This window comes from Scomber scombrus, chromosome 2, assembly GCF_963691925.1.
Source record: "Scomber scombrus chromosome 2, fScoSco1.1, whole genome shotgun sequence".
Lineage (NCBI taxonomy): Eukaryota > Metazoa > Chordata > Actinopteri > Scombriformes > Scombridae > Scomber > Scomber scombrus.
In genome coordinates, this window is record NC_084971.1 from 36,300,859 (window position 1) to 36,318,040 (window position 17,182).

At 40.9% G+C, this 17,182-nt stretch overlaps 1 protein-coding gene across 1 annotated transcript in view; it reads left to right on the top strand.

Moving 5' to 3' along the window:
• LOC133999195 (NACHT, LRR and PYD domains-containing protein 12-like) overlaps positions 1–17,182 on the top strand; it is a 31,507-nt gene that overhangs the window by 11,282 nt on the left and 3,043 nt on the right. Inside the window, exons 5-7 of the mRNA XM_062438385.1 lie at positions 8,600–8,773; positions 11,250–11,423; positions 12,290–12,463. Coding sequence (XP_062294369.1) covers positions 8,600–8,773; positions 11,250–11,423; positions 12,290–12,463 — 522 coding nt within the window. The remainder of the gene's footprint in view (positions 1–8,599; positions 8,774–11,249; positions 11,424–12,289; positions 12,464–17,182) is intronic.

The following is a 17,182-nucleotide window of genomic DNA, read 5'->3' on the forward strand; positions in this document are numbered from 1 at the left end:
CTCTCACCACAGTCGCCACTAATGAACAGGGGCTGAATGTCCATTTTGTTCCTCCTGTAGTCCACTACAACCTCCTTGGTGTTGTTGGTGTTGAGGACCAAGTTGTTATCCCTGCACCGCTCAAACAGCCTCTCCACCTTGTCCCGGTAGGCGGACTCATCCCCCCCAGAGATGAGCCCAAACACAGTGGTGTTGTCCGCAAATTTAATGATGGCATTGCTGGGGTAGGAGGGGATGCAGTCATGTGTGTACAGGGTGAAGAGCAGGGGGCTCAGCACACAGCCTTGTGGGGTGCAAGTGCTGAGGCTGAGGGCTGTGGAAATGTGGGTGCCTACCCTGACCCTCTGGGAGCAGTGTGACAGGAAGTCCAGGATCCAACTGCAGATGGAGTTTGATAGTCCAAGGCCTGTGAGTTTATGCACTAGCTTGTGTGGGAGTATGGTGTTGAATGCAGAAGAAAAATCCACAAACAGCAGTCTGACATAAGCCCCTGGCTGATCCAGATGGTACAGGGCAGCATGGAAGGCGATGGCTACTGCATCTTCTGTGGATCTGTTCGCCCTGTAAGCAAACTGGTGTCTATCTAATCTAATGTTGATGGAAGACAGGAAATGATGTGACTCCGGAACAGCTTCTCAAGGCACTTCATAATGATCCGAGTTAGTGCCACTCTTCTGTAGTCATTGAGGCTCCTGATGTTGGGCTTTTTAGGCAGAGGAACTATGGTGGAGGACTTTAGGCAGGGTGGAACAGTGGACTGAAGTAAGGACCGGTTGAATATGTTGGTAAGGACTCCAGCAAGCTGGTCTGCGCAGTCCTTCAGCACACGTCCAGCTACACCATTGGGTCCAGCAGCTTTCTTTGGATTCACTGCCCTCAGTGTGCGCCGCACCTCATGCTCCACCACAGTGAGGGGCCGCTCTGAGCTGGTTGCTGTAGTGCATCTGCCTCCAGTGGCTCCTCCTCGAAGCAGGCAAAGAAGTAATCAAGCTCCTCTGCCTATGAAGGGTCCCTGTCAGCGGTGAGGTTCGGTCTATAATTGGTGATGTGTTGGATCCCCTGCCACACCTTCCTCATGTTGTTATTGCTGAGGTGGTCCTCCATCTTCCTCTTGTAGTCCAACTTGGCCCTTGAGATGCTTCTCTTCAGGTTGGCTCTGGCAGCACTGTATAATGCCCCATCACCAGACCTGCACGGGATGTTCCTCTCCTGCAGCAGGCGCTGTACCTCTCTGGTCATCCAGGGCTTTTGGTTAGGATAGACCCAGGTGCTTTTGTCCACAGTAACAGTGTCTTTGCAGTGTTTGATGTAGCCCAGAACAGCTGCTGTGTACTCCTCCAGGTCTGGGTGGTCAAAAATATCCCAATTGGTTCTTTCAAAACAGTCCTGCAGCTGGTGAATGGCACCTTCAGGCCAAGTTTTAACAGTCCTCCTGGTGGTCTGTTTCCTGAGGGGGGTGTATGCTGGTACTAGGAGCAGGGACATGTGGTCTGACTGGCCCAGGTGTGGTAGCTGGATAGCCCTGTAACCCTTTTGGATGTTGGAGTATACCTCCTGAGAAAGGGAATTCTCTGAGCCGGTTTGCCGCAATGAAACTCCACATGTTCACACCATTTAAGTTTATCATCCATAATTATTCCTAGATATTTGTAGGAGCACAACTGCTCAATTGTAGAGTTATCAATTATAACAGTGTCATGGCTTCTCAACCCTCAGGGATCAAATATCATTTCCTTAGTTTTCTAGTGTTTAGGATGAAGTGGTGGCTGTCACACCAAGATTTAAAAGAAGCAATTTTATTGGGATACCTAGAGGGACAGTGATCACTGCGCAACAACCTTAGAATAATTGTGTCATCGGAAAATTTGATGCTATGGTTGTTTGGTTCCATGCTTCTGCATTTGTTAGTTTAAAGAATGAAAAGAGAAAACCCTGTTATTGTATATCATTCAGCCTTTTCTTGCATTTATTTCTTGAATCTTTGTATAATAAACTCAAAAGCATGCTCCCATTTGATCAAATATGATTGAGCAGCTGTGGTTAGATCATTTTAAATCTGCGTCATGCTTTTTATGTTGCAAACAACAGAAACTGTATCAACATTAATCTTTATCACTAACTCTTCTCCAGGTTGAGTCGCTGTGATCTGTCAAGAGCAAGCTGTGCAACTCTGTCCTCAGTTCTCAGCTCCCAGTCCTCTAGTCTGAGAGATCTGGACCTGAGTAACAACAAGCTGCAGGATTCAGGAGTGAAGCAGCTTTCTGCTGGACTGGAGACTTCACACTGTAAAATGGAGACTCTCAGGTGAGGATTCAGCTTTAGTTTTAACATATGAGCATTTATATATTATTATTATTATTATTATTATTATTATTATTATTATTATTATTATAATATTGTTTAACATACAGATGAAAGTGAACATTTCCAAAGTCTGCAGGATTTATTTTTTCTCTTCAGGCCATGTTTAGGCGTATATAGTGTGAGTGAAATGAGAGAGATTACACGGTCCATGGAGACCACCGTCTTGGTTCAAATAGCAGTGTATAATGTTACCCTTTCCTAATCATAGTTGTTTTTATTCTAGCAAACCTTTCCTGGTTTTACCTTTAGTATTGATGTCATGTGATTTTACTAAATAGCAACTTTGTTAACCTTAAGTCAATGGGGCACTTCCTTTTGTTTTATTTTTTTGTTAAGACCGACCCTAGATCTACTTATTTTATTTTTTAATCATGCAGATTGATACCAACATAATTAACAGAATTAGGATGTAAAGTTAGTAGCCGACTAAAATCATTGACTCAACTTTGGATGTTCACATTCAGAGCACTGTAGTCCCTACTCTTACACAATCTCCAGGGCTGTTGGTTGAAAAATATACAATTACACACACACACACACACACACACACACTTACATGCACTATGATACATTTGCTCTTTAACAAACCAAACTTAATTTTAATATTTAGTAGGTTATAGCTATCAGTGTTCAGTACTATCTTCAAAGTTTACTGTCAGCAGTCCATTCAAACTGTGTCAACATTAATCTTTATCACTAACTCTTCTTCAGGTTGAGTCGCTGTAACCTCTCAGAGAGAAGCTGTGAAACTCTGTCCTCAGTTCTCAGCTCCCAGTCCTCTAGTCTGAGAGATCTGGACCTGAGTAACAACAACCTGCAGGATTCAGGAGTTGGGCAGCTGTCTGCTGGACTGGAGACTTCACACTGTAAAATGGAGACTCTCTGGTGAGGATTCAGCTTTAGTTTTAACATATGAGCATTTATTATTAGGGACCGAGCCGAAAGGTAAGGACCCTATTGTTCTTGTGTGGTTTTTAAAAAAAGATTTTATTCTACCGCCTCTTTGAGCCTTAATTTGACCCCCTAAACCTGCTCCAAAACTCACCAAATTCGGAACGCACATCAGGTCTGGCGAAAAATTCAATAAAATGGAAAAACAAACAACGTCAAACTCTCTAGCGCCACCTAGAAACACTAAAACGGCCACTACGCCTGATAGGAATGTCGTAGAAAGATCAAACCAAAACTCAATTTTCTGTCTTATCAAGACCTACAAATCACGCGCTGACACCCCTGACCTAAATCCAACAGGAAGTGCACAATTTGCCTTTAAATGTATGGTTTTGGCGATACTTGGCCTCCTACAAACGTTATCTTGTCCGAGGGCGTTCATCGTGGCGGCTTCAAATTTAAATAGCTGACTTAGCGCCCCCTGCTGCACAAAAGGTCTGAACAACTTTTTCATTATTCGTCCAGTTTGGATTTTAGAAGCCCTCAAAGGTCAAGTGCCCAAAAACCCTCGCCAAAACGCTCCCATAGACAATGAATGGGAGGAGAGTCTAATGCCACTTTGACCCTAAATTTGACCACCTAAACATGCCCCAGGACAGACCAAATTCACCTCGCACATCAGGCCTGGACATAAATTTGATAAAATGGAAAAATTAACCCCAACAGTGCAAAACTGTGCTCTCTAGCGCCACCTAGAAACAGTAAAACGGCCACTACACCTGATAGGAATGTCGTAGAAAGATCAAACCAAAACTCAATTGTTTGTCTTATCAAGACATACAAATCACGCGCTGACACCACTGACCTAAATCCAACAGGAAGTGCACAATTTGCCGTTACATGTGTGATTTTCGACGCTTTTTCAGGCTTTTCAAAATATATATATTATTCCTGCATACTTTCAGTCACAGACTCCATTAAAACGTCAAAATGTAGACACAAGTCTCATCTATAGACGTGTGTAATTTGGTCTGGCTATGTTTTATACTTTTTGATCTGCTGCCCCACATGTGCACCCTGTTCCTCTCCCTTTCAATCCTGAATCTCCCTGCCTCTCTCTGTTGTCATGCTGTCCAGTCGAACGAATGTGTGTGTGTGCAGCTGGCACTATTTGAAGCACTGAATTATTTTGCCACTGGTTGTAACCTATAGAAATGTATTTGTGTTTCTAATTTTGACCATGTTTACTTCTATACATATTTTTGTGTCATCTGTGTTTCTAATACATCATTACATTTTTTCTGTTTTGGAAGTTTATTTTATTGTGCACTTTTAAAAATATATATTGTTCATATATTTCATGTTATAAAGAAACATTTGATTAAACATATGCTAATTTAAAGGCAGCTTTGTGTTTGGGTTTATATTGCTGTAAATTGTGGTACAAAGGTTTTAACATTTACGGCAACTGAATATCAGTTGCACGTATCAGTCATCAGCCTCCTTGAATTACTAATAATCTGTATTGAAATTGGCCCTGAAAGAATGATATTGGTCAGTCCCTACTTTGGGCAACCGAAAAGGAGTCCAAGTTGTCGATGGACAGGATCAGCTCTTTGTTTTTTAGCAGATGTTTAAAACAGTGAAAACCTGGTTCACTGATGATGCTAACAGCTGGTAACATTCAGTTATCTGGTTATTTACTCTACAGTATAGTGAAACATTTTCCGTAGCACCTAAGCCCTTCAGAAACTGAGAGAACACCCTGTTATTGTATATCATTCAGCCTTTTCTTGCATTTATTTCTTTAATCGTTTCTATAATAAACTCAAAAGCATGCTCCCATTTGATCAAATATGATTGAGCAGCTGTGGTTAGATCATGTTAAATCTGCGTCATGCTTTTTATGTTGCAAACAACAGAAACTGTGTCAACATTAATCTTTATCACTAACTCTTCTTCAGGTTGAGTCGCTGTAACCTCTCAGAGAGAAGCTGTGCAACTCTGTCCTCAGTTCTCAGCTCCCAGTCCTCTAGTCTGAGAGATCTGGACCTGAGTAACAACAACCTGCAGGATTCAGGAGTTGAGCAGCTTTCTGCTGGACTGGAGACTTCACACTGTAAAATGGAGACTCTCAGGTGAGGATTCAGCTTTAGTTTTAACATATGAGCATTTATTATTAGGGACGAGCCGAAAGGTAAGGACCCTATTGTTCTTGTGTCGTTTTTAAAATTTTGTTTTATTCTACCGCCTCATTGAGCCTTAATTTGACCCCCTAAACCTGCTCCAAAACTCACCAAATTCGGAACGCACATCAGGTCTGGCGAAAAATTTAATAAAATGGAAAAACAAACAACATCAAACTCTCTAGCGCCACCTAGAAACACTAAAACAGCCACTACGCCTGATAGGAATGTCGTAGAAAGATCAAACCAAAACTAAATTTTTTGTCTTATCAAGACCTACAAATCACACGATGACACCCCTGACCTAAATCCAACAGGAAGTGCACAATTTGCTGTTACATGTGGGATTTTTGACGATTTTTCAGGCTTTTCAAAATATATATATTATTCCTGCATACTTTCAGTTACAGACTCCATTCAAACGTCAAATTGTAGCCACAAGTCTCATCTATAGATGTGTGTAATTTGGTCCGGCTATGTTGTACACTTTTTGATCTGCGGCCCCAAATGTGCACCCTGTTCCTCTCCCATTCAATCCCACATCTCCATTCTGTCCGTGCATGCTCTGCAGTCGTTAACTACCATGGCAACGACTGTGTGTTGGCTGAGCCAGGTTCATTTGTTGTCTTAGTGTGCCACCCAGTGGAGAAAACTTGTCATGATACCTGATAAGGAAGTTTTCTGATTCTTGTTCAAGTTTATTGACTGTATTATTATGATTTTAGATATCTGTGCAGTCTGTCAACTATTTCACTGACATTGCTGTCAAAGTCTAAATCAAACACGAATTACATGAGCATGAACTACAAACATATCTACAGGTTTCACTGGAAATAAGTTCCTCTCCTGTTTGACTCATCAAAGTTGCAGTTCATTTCAGTTGCTCAGTCTAAATGTCTACACAGACAGAGAGAGAGATCGTGTATGTAACGTATATCTACTTATTGCAGTGTCCGATAAATGCCGGGTCTGAATGCGTCTAAATGCACCTGACGGAAACCTTTCTGCTTCGCCGCAGCCCGAAGTGCGCAAGGTCCCGCCCAACGCTGCTCGCAGCTTTAATTATTATTATTTATCTTTTATTTACAGAAATTACCTATTTTTGTGTAGCATACATGTTATTTTGTTAAAGGTATCAGACATTAACATTTAGTTGTTTTGTTTAAATTATTATTTATAATTTAATATTACTTTAACAGCTCAGGGACGTCCAAGCAGCAACATGTTGTTTGAGCACTTTTTTGCATCATCAATTTGAAATAATGTTTTGTTTTTGAAGGAAGGGTGGAAATTTAAAAATATGTTTTTATCCGATTCATCGATTAATCGATTATCAAAAATAATCGTTAGTTGCAGCCCTATTATTTTTAAACATTTTCTTCAGGGGGAGCATACCCCCGGACCCCCCTAGTGTTGCTAGGTTACCAACACACTGCACCGCTGCTACAACAATTTCTAGGGGAAACACTGCGCACACACGCACACACACACACACACACTTACATGCACGATGATGCATTTGCTCTTTAACAAACCAAACTTAATTTTAATAATTAGTAGGTTATAGCTATCAGTGTTCAGTACTATCTTCAAAGTTTACCATCAGCTGTCCATTCAGTTTCTAATACATCATTACATCTTTTCTGTTTTGGAAGTTTATTTTATTGTGCACTTTTAAAAAAATATATATTGTTCATATATTTCATGTTATAAAGAAACATTTGATTAAACATATGTTCATTTAAAGGCAGCTTTGTGTTGGGGTTTATATTGCTGTAAATTGTGGTACAAAGGTTTTAACATTTACGGCAACTGAATATCAGTTGCACGTATCAGTCATCAGCCTCCTTGAATTACTAATAATCTGTATTGAAATTGGCCCTGAAAGAATGATATTGGTCAGTCCCTACTTTGGGCAACCGAAAAGGAGTCCAAGTTGTCGATGGACAGGATCAGCTCTTTGTTTTTTAGCAGATGTTTAAAACAGTGAAAACCTGGTTCACTGATGATGCTAACAGCTGGTAACATTCAGTTATCTGGTTATTTACTCTACAGTATAGTGAAACATTTTCCGTAGCACCTAAGCCCTTCAGAAACTGAGAGAACACCCTGTTATTGTATATCATTCAGCCTTTTCTTGCATTTATTTCTTTAATCGTTTCTATAATAAACTCAAAAGCATGCTCCCATTTGATCAAATATGATTGAGCAGCTGTGGTTAGATCATGTTAAATCTGCGTCATGCTTTTTATGTTGCAAACAACAGAAACTGTGTCAACATTAATCTTTATCACTAACTCTTCTTCAGGTTGAGTCGCTGTAACCTCTCAGAGAGAAGCTGTGCAACTCTGTCCTCAGTTCTCAGCTCCCAGTCCTCTAAACTGAGAGATCTGGACCTGAGTAACAACAACCTGCAGGATTCAGGAGTTGAGCAGCTTTCTGCTGGACTGGAGACTTCACACTGTAAAATGGAGACTCTCAGGTGAGGATTCAGCTTTAGTTTTAACATATGAGCATTTATATATTATTATTATTATTATTATTATAATAAGTCGCAGTTCAACATCTACTGCAGCGACTTAAAAATCTCCAGAAATATGCTCTGTATATTTGTGAATTTGTGACGAATCTGCTGTTGGAGGCGCAACACAGCTGGAGCTGTCCAGTAAGGAAACCAGTTAAATTGGAAACCAGTTGGGACATAACACCGGGGCCGGTGAAAAAATTCCCGGTGGATTTCAAGACCTCACTCCGCTGCTGCTGACACACCTTGTCAATGTGCTGGTACTGTTGGCAGACCTCACAGAAAAACTGCAGAAGCAGCTGGGGAATCTGGGAATGATTCTCCCTGCTGTCACGGAAATCAAATCCCTGCGCAAATGTACGCACCTACAAAAATTGAAAAAATTATCAGTCGCCTTCAAAATAAAAGGAATGCAGTTGTATTGTGTGCATGACATATACTTATTTACGTTTTTATTCTTAATTTCCCTTTGGCCTCACGCAGGCTGGTCAGAGACAGCCAACCGGCTGGATGTGGCCCGGGGGGCCGTACAATGCCCAAGTCTGGATTAGATCATGTTGACTCGGTGTCATGCTTTTTATGCTGCAAACAACAGAAACTGTGTCAACATTAATCTTCACTAACTCTTCTTCAGGTTGAGTGGCTGTAATCTGACAGGGAGAAGCTGCGAAATTCTGTCCTCAGCTCTCAGCTCCCAGTCCTCTAAACTGAGAGATCTGGACCTGAGTGAAAACAACCTGCAGGATTCAGGAGTTGAGCAGCTGTCTGCTGGACTGAAGTCTTCACACTGTAAAATGGAGACTCTCAGGTGAGGATTCAGCTTTTGTTTTAACACATCAGCATTCAAATACTGTTTAACATCCAGATAAAAGTGAAAACTGCCAAAGTCTGTTGGATTTTTTTCATGTGTGTATTATATTGAAATGTATTATGGTCTGTAGTGTCATTTGACTGTATTGTAACAATTATTGTCACAGCAGGAATGAACCTCACATTGTTTTTGTGTAACACTGATTGATATACAGGAACTAATTGTTTATGTGTATGTCTGTCTGTATAAGGCTATCTGATCACAGATGAAGGCTGTCCTTTTCAGGCCTCAGCTCACAGCTCCCAACAGCAATATGCATTTCTGTTTGTTCATGTGTTTATTTGAATGTATGAAAAATCAACCTCTTACCAGGCATACCCATTTTTGTGCATAACATAATGTACTCAGAATATAAAGGTTACTGTCCTTTTAATCCTTAATTTTACAACATAAATTATGTTAGTATTAGAGATCTTGAATCAAAGTTTCATAGGATGAATTGTCTCACACGTGGGACAGTGTTGTCCTACAGATTAACATACTGTCTCCATACCATGGACCTGCAACCACGGCAGTGACCAGGGATTCAGTTAGATTCCACTGGTTGGGCATAGCGACGCCTGAAGGCAATAATGCAAATTCATTTCTTAAGATTTGCCCGGAAGAACTCAAAATGTTGTGTGACTTCCTCGTGACCTGTAGTTCCCATAAGGAACCGAGGTCTCTCTGCTTAAGTCCGATGATCTTGGATCAGGTTCTCACGATACTGTTGAGACTGTTTCTGTCCTTTAGTGACAGATTATTGAACCAACAGATAAAAGAGTAAGTTAAAAGGCTTTCAGAGAATCACTGGACTGACTGAAAAGGAGTTCAACATCCGAAGAAGATGAATCCTCTCTCCACAGTGCCAAGATATTTGTAGGAGCTAACAGTTTCAATCTTTTCTCCATCTATGACACTTTCAGTGAAGGCCTTCTTGTCACGTCTAAAATCAATCAGCATTTCTTTATTTTTGGATGCATTTAACTCTAAAAGGTGGTCTTTGCACCAATCTACAAATGCAGGGAGACCTGCACCATGGTTCTGTTGGGTACCCTGAAGGAGGGACAGAAACACAGTTTCATCCGAAAACTTAACCAGGAAGCTACTGTCACAAGTTGATCTACAGCTGTCAGTATATAAAATATAGAGAAGAGGTGATAGTACACACCCTTGTGGTGAACATGTGTTAGTGACAACAATGTCAGACAAATGACCATTCACAGTAAAGGGTCATCTTATATTATGGTAAATACAGTATGTGATCACAGAAAAAACAGACTGTTAAAGAAAAACTGTGAAGTTCTGTCCTCAGTTATCATGGCTTGATTCCACCGGGCGTGGATGCACCACTGTCTGGCTCCGGCGCTGCCTCCAGAGTGTATCACTGCCACTCTAGTCAATGATTGTGATCCCACTGGGCATGCCGTGGTGCATTTCTGATGTGTCTCAGAAGCGGCTCTCCGCTCTGCTGCACTATAAATACACGCCGAGTCTATTTTCAACAGAAGCCACTTCAAAGCCGCTTAAAGCTCCACAGAGCAGATTGAGCTGGACAAGACATCAGACACAGAAACAGCATAGAGCATCTGGTCAATTTTCAAAATAAAGTAACCTCTGCAGACTCCCAATCCTATTTCAGTAATAAACACACATAAAACTGACATATAAAGACACCATTTAACTGCATAGCCTACTGATCCACAGCAGACAAATCAAGGAAAATGACAAAATCAACTACATTTGAGCAAGTTAACAAAATCAGGCTCTTTAATTGTGCTGCTACTGTAGTAACTACGTTAGTGTGAAGGCACTCATTTGGATTTGATTGAGCTATCGTAATTAATGTATGAACAGTACAACTTAATTCAAAAGGCGGATTTCTTGTTCAGAGTATACTAAGCTGTGCTTCTGAATGCTCCTGGTAGCGTAGTATGCCGTGCAGAGGACGGAGCAAAACCGCGGAGGAGCCAGAACACAGCACATACGTACCCAGTGAAATCCCCAGGTCAGGTCCCTGAGAAAGCTTGACCTTAGTAACAACAGCTTGCAGGCTTCAGCAGTGAAGCTGCTTTATTTGGGAATTCATTCATGTATTTTTTAAATGATTTTTTTATTCACTATTTTAAAGTTGTTTTTGTCAGTTCCTTTTTATAATTCCTCTTTTAATTAATTCATAAATTAGTTATTAATTAATGAAATCCTTTATTACTCTTTCTGTGACCCTTGCGGTCCTCCATAAAATCTGCACACATTTAGTATCATTTTGCAACTAGACTGATGGCTGTCTGTCAACCTTCCATATGGCAGGTATACTGGAGTGTATTTCATGTTTTAGGAAAAGTGAGCAGATTTAATGAAGCAGTTGAATGGTAGGTATGTTTCACATTAAATGTTGATAGTAATGTTGTTACATATGTATCTCTATTTGTAGACTGAGTGGCTGTAATCTGTCAGAGAGAGACTGTGCAGGTCTGTCTTCAGTTCTCAGCTCCAAGTCCTCTAGTCTGAGAGATCTGGACCTGAGTAACAACGACCTGCAGGATTCAGGAGTGAAGCAGCTTTCTGATGGAATAGAGAGTAAACACTGTCACCTGGAAACATTCAGGTTTGACTTTATTTATTTGTTATTTTTCAACATTTCAATGCAATTTTATTAAATGTCGATATCAGTAGGATAATCTGTGTGATTTTATTCTTAATTTATTCTCAAAGCTGTAATTTGATTGAATGTGTTGCTGACATGCACACTGTCTGTTGTCTTTGACATACATGATAAAACTAATATTAATAGAGTGGAATTATATAAGAGTAATAGGGGTTTTATGCTGATAGCACTGTTTTACACACAGGTTGTATTGTTGTGTCCTTTTTTTGATTTAGTTCTGACTTTGGTAATGGAGTAATATTTTTCACCATGTTGTCCATGTTTATACAGCTTGCGTGAAACAACATGTTAAGAATGAATGGGAACTGGTAACTAACATGCGTTTTTTGGAGTCCAACCTCAGAACATTGTAGTTTCACAACAGCAGAACCATGTCAATAACATCTGTCATCACATGATTACGTAGCTCGATGGATTCGCCCTCCAGTTGTCTTTTCATAAGTCCTCATGAATTATCCTTCACAGCTTGCCTTGACCATATGACACTTTCTATCACAGTCAAGGAAAAGTGTTTAGGAAAAGATGATAGGAAGTACTTTTCAACCACACCCATAGATTTCACTTTTATACTATCAGACTTTGTTTTGGAGCCAGTGGATTCGCCTCAGAATGGCCATAAGACAGAATGAAGGTTTCTGTATTGGCTTCATTTTTCAGACCTGGAGGCTACATCCACTTCTTCTATACATTGCATGGTTTCATACAACTTTACAAGAGCAAGAAAAAACATCCTCAATGATCCACAAATCAAACATGTGTATGAGGTTACGAAAAATGTGTGTTTGTGTTTGTGTGTCTGTCTCCAGGTTGTCAGGCTGTATGATCACAGAAGAAGGCTGCACTTCTCTGGCCTCAGCTCTGAGCTCCAACCCCTCCCATCTGAGAGAGCTGGACCTGAGCTACAATCATCCAGGATACTCAGGAGAGAATCTGCTTTCTGTTGGACTGAAGGATCCGAGCTGGAGACTGGACACTCTCAGGTATGAACCGACAACAAGACACTGACAAGCTGAGGACTGTTGGTTCACAGTCTGTACCAGCAGCTCTGCTGATAACAATGAAGACAGTTACTGATGTGCTGAGAGTCCCTGCACCTACAGTACAGTGTTTCCTTGACATGCTTTTAAAAGTGCTTGATGTACACACACAACGGACAGTAAAGCAGAAAGGTTGAGGTGGAGACAGTGAACCAGGTGAAACAAAATATAACATTTTTCTTGGGATGAGGAGAACTCGATGCTTGTCACTGTAAGAGCAATAAACACTTTTGTGAGTAAAAAAGTCAATAACTACTTTATCAAACCACCTGTTCAACAAGCATGAACAGGTCTGAACAAAATGGCGAAGCCATTATTTAGGTGAGTAGTAATCACTAGAAATAATGGTCTCACTACAGAGCACCAAAATGTAAGAACTAGCAATAATGGAGGGACCACTATAATGTAGGTGATAGCCTTGCTACAAGGCAACCTTACATGTAAGAGTAGAAAGGATGTGTTTGGTTATTAATAATGATTAATAATTATCATAAATAATTATTAATTATTAACAAGAAATTAAATAATAATCAATTCTAATGATTAATATGGGGCCGGAAATAACCAAACTGTCTGATTAACCTCTATCAGTCATAAAAGTAGAAAAGGTGAAGGTGTGAAACTCCGAGCACTGACTATTTTGATCAGCTACTTATCACAATAACATATGCACAATGATCACAAAAATGCTTCTCTTTAACGCTAAAACTATTCATTAACAAATTATTAATTAACAAGTTAATCAATGGTTGTAAATTGTACTACCACTATAACTAATAGATAAACAACAACAGATGTGTATGACTGTACAAATAGACGTGTGTGTGTGTGTGTGTGTGTGTGTAGGAGGGAGGAGGAGTGTGTGTGTCTCAATGTGCGTGTGGGCACAGGGAGAGAAGGACTCCGCAGTCTCCTCACACAAGAACCGGATGCAGATATGGGGGACCGGTTCCGCTGGACAAAGTGGTGCGAGGACGCCAACTCGTGGTCGAACCTCCAAAACACACCGGCTTAACAGCAACACATGTGGCGAATGAATGAAGCTAGGATGTAGTTTAGCTTGTATCCTATGCTGCCTCACTAACACCTGAGTGGTGTGGGATGTGAATGTGTACGTGTGTGTGTGGTTAGTAAGAGGAAGAGAGAAAGAAAGAAACGGCGATCAAGAGAGAGAGAAAGTATCAACGCTTGGTACACAGATAAATGCGCACAGTGGGGAGGCTGTGTACGCGTATCACCTGATACTGGCCGAGTAAGCTTGTTGTTTCTCTCGCTCAAGATGGCGCTTACCCATAGGCAAGCTAACTTGCTAAAACAGGTAGAGACGTGATTGTAAAGGAATAGTCGCTGATCTGCCCACAGATATTCGCGAGCCACAGTGGGGCCTGTGGCGGCTTTATCTCGTCTTTCCACACAGCAGAGCCACTTATTCCTCTACAAAACACACACGAAGCCCTGGTGGGCTAACACTATCACTATGGCAACTGTAAAGAAAGACTCCGTCGGAGTCAAACAAAGCACATGAGGGCACATGGGCCAAACGCAAGCTTAAAGCAGCAGCAATACAAAATAACTAAACTAGTATTATACACACACTAATAACTCTGCCCAGACAAAAACCCCTTACTGTCCTTTGCTATCTACTGGTGTAGATGATGGTGAGTGGTGTGTTCAATCTGTTAGGAGGAAGACCACCACTGTCCTCGAGTCCGACGGTCCATTATTCACGGGCTCAGAACGAGGATTAATCCAGCGTTTCTTCTGCAGGAAAAATAGCGGCTGGTTTCGTCAGCAGTTCTTAGGGATCCATAATAAGTGTTACCTTTCAGGTATACTTGTCCCGTGAGGCAGAGAGGCTCCGGAGCAAAAAACAAAAGAAGGAGGAAGGGTAAACACGTGTTCCTGCCTTGTTTCAGTTACCCGTGTCGGCGGAGGGATGGAAGTCTTTTCTGGCAGAGTTACTATTGAAAAATGTATTTCTCTCCGTGCATCAGACTTTTGTAAACACGGGTGACGTCAGCGGCAGGAAGTGGCATGTGGTGTCTCACGGCCAATCAGGGAAGAGAATCCCCAAGGGGGATTATGGGATTTTGAGTTCAGCCTGACTATACCTCAGACCAGTCGGCTGGGGGGAAGGGTGCTGCTTGCCCTTTTTCATTAATAATTATATTAATAATAGCAATGATAATAATAATAATAATTAAAGCTGCAAGCAGCGTTTGGCAAGACCTCGCGCCCTTGCGCACGTCGTACCGCGGGGAAGCAGAAAGGTTTCCGTCAGGTTTATTTAGATGCATTCAGACCCGGGCATTTATCGGACACTGCAATAAGTAGATATATGTTACACACACACACACACACACACACAGATAGACAGACCAAGACAGCGAAACAGATGTGATGTGTCGATGTGGCAATGCTCTGAAGACAACACTAGTTTCAGAGCATGTCCAATAAAACCCCGGGTCTGAAGACATCTAAATTCCCCTAACACACAGTGTGTGTGTGTGACCTCTGTCCCACAGTTATATATGAACTGTTAACAATTCATAGTTAACAAACGTGAAGTTACAGGCATATTCAACCATGCAATGCCCTGTGTGCAGTTACAGGCATAGTAAACGTCTTCAGACACCCACTTATTATATGTCATGTTACTGTTTATTATGTGTTGACCACAACAAATCAGGTTCATGTAATTTGGATGATGTTTTTCATGTTGACTGTTTGAGGCAATGGCGTTCAATGACAACTCACCAGCTTTACAATATGGCATTAGCAAGGTTGCAATATTGTACTGTTCAAATTTGAGGTTGATTTGCTCATGCTGCTAAGAATAGAGAATAATAGTATAGTACCTGTAACTTCCATTTGCCACAAGGTGGGTTAATTATTTTTTATTATTAAGAATTAAACTACTAATTTTTTAGTGTAACATTTTCCCAATGACGTGGAAACTTTTCTGATGTTTATACCGTCCTGTTATTCCTTTCTGAGTCTTACAAAGACATATTTGATTTGTTCCTGCGGGCAAGGATCCTATTGGGCAGATGTGTCTGTCTTTTTCACACCTACTGCCATCCAAATGTCGTTTAGGCACATTCATGTGAATTAAATTTAGAATTTAAAGCCTCTTGACCTGTTGATGAGCATGGGTGTATAACAAATGAATTTGATCATTTTCAAGAATATTTTAAAAAGTAAAGGCTTTCTACAAAGGCGGTGTGAGCTTTTATTTAGAATGTCTTAGACGTAACCCATATGACCTGGTCAAACTTTGACGTGTGTGATGCAGACAGTAATAAAATGGCCATTAATTTGAAATGACAGATCCATATTTATTTGACCTCATGTGACCCAGTCAGTTTGACTGACATGTACTGGCAACTGTGTGGATATAAGAAGTAAGAGCAACCAGACACAGGGTACGTCTCAAGTCTCTTATTTGATGTGTCCTCGGAAGTTGTTCCAATCCCCCATTTTATGGCCGTTCCAAGTCTCTTATTTCAGCTCCGAGGAGGGAACTCTGAGAGTCGAGGAGCGAGGAAACACAGGAGCAGCCTCCACGGAAGTCTATTACTGGCCAAAACACCCCCCGTATTTATTGATTGGCCTGCAACTGATCGGACTGATACATCTGTGCAGTTTCATACGGGAGTGGAAACCGATAACATTAAATTAAAGTGTATCACTCCCAAGTTTTATTTTTTAGTTGTTTTCTGGTGCCAGAATGGAAAGAGTTCATATGTCTCTGAGCAGGATACAGAAGAACATAGGTTTTTATCCATGTGCAGGCAATTTAATATATAAGAGACTGCACAGACAAAACAGCAGCTTTGTCAGTGATAACTGTGCACCTTCAGTATTATTAGCACAGTTTATATATATATGCAGACACAAAAAAGTCACTGCAACTGTTAAAATCAAGGGACAGCTGAGCAGCTGTTCTCTGCTGCCGCGTCTTCAGAAACTGTTATTTCCTCGTTTCATCTCTCCTCCAGTGGTTTCCTCACATCTCTCTATGCATGCTCAGTGGGAGGGACGAACGTGCTGGAAATGTGGATGGAATTTAAAAGACTTGGCATGAATACAACAAAATTTCAATGGAGATACTGATGAAACCCACACCTTTTTGAATGTGAATTCCTACAGCATAGTTTTAGCTACAGACCTGACACTAATTGTAAATGACTCAGAAGACTTTCAACTATACATCTTGTATTTACATATTTTTGCTATCAGACTTTTATTTTGAACGTTGCAGCCATGACCCACATGAGCTGGTCAAAGGTTGATGCTGTCTCTCTCTGTCTGTCTGTGTAGACATTAAGACTGAGCAACTGAAATGAACCTCCAACACTTTGATGAGTCAAACAGGAGAGGAACTTATTTCCAGTGAAACCTGTAGATATGTTTGTAGTTCATGCTCATGTAATTTGTTTTTGATCTAGACTTTTACAGCAATGTCAGTGAAATAGTTGACAGACTGCACAGATATCAGAGGAGTGGCAAAAGAATTCAGTGCTTCAGCTAGTGCCATGGTAGTTAACGATTGGAGAGCATGACAACAGAGAGCAGCAGAGGCAGATGTGCGTCGTGAATTTGGTCTGTCCTGGAGCATGTTTAGGTGGTCAAATTTAGGGTCAAAGTGGCATTAGACTC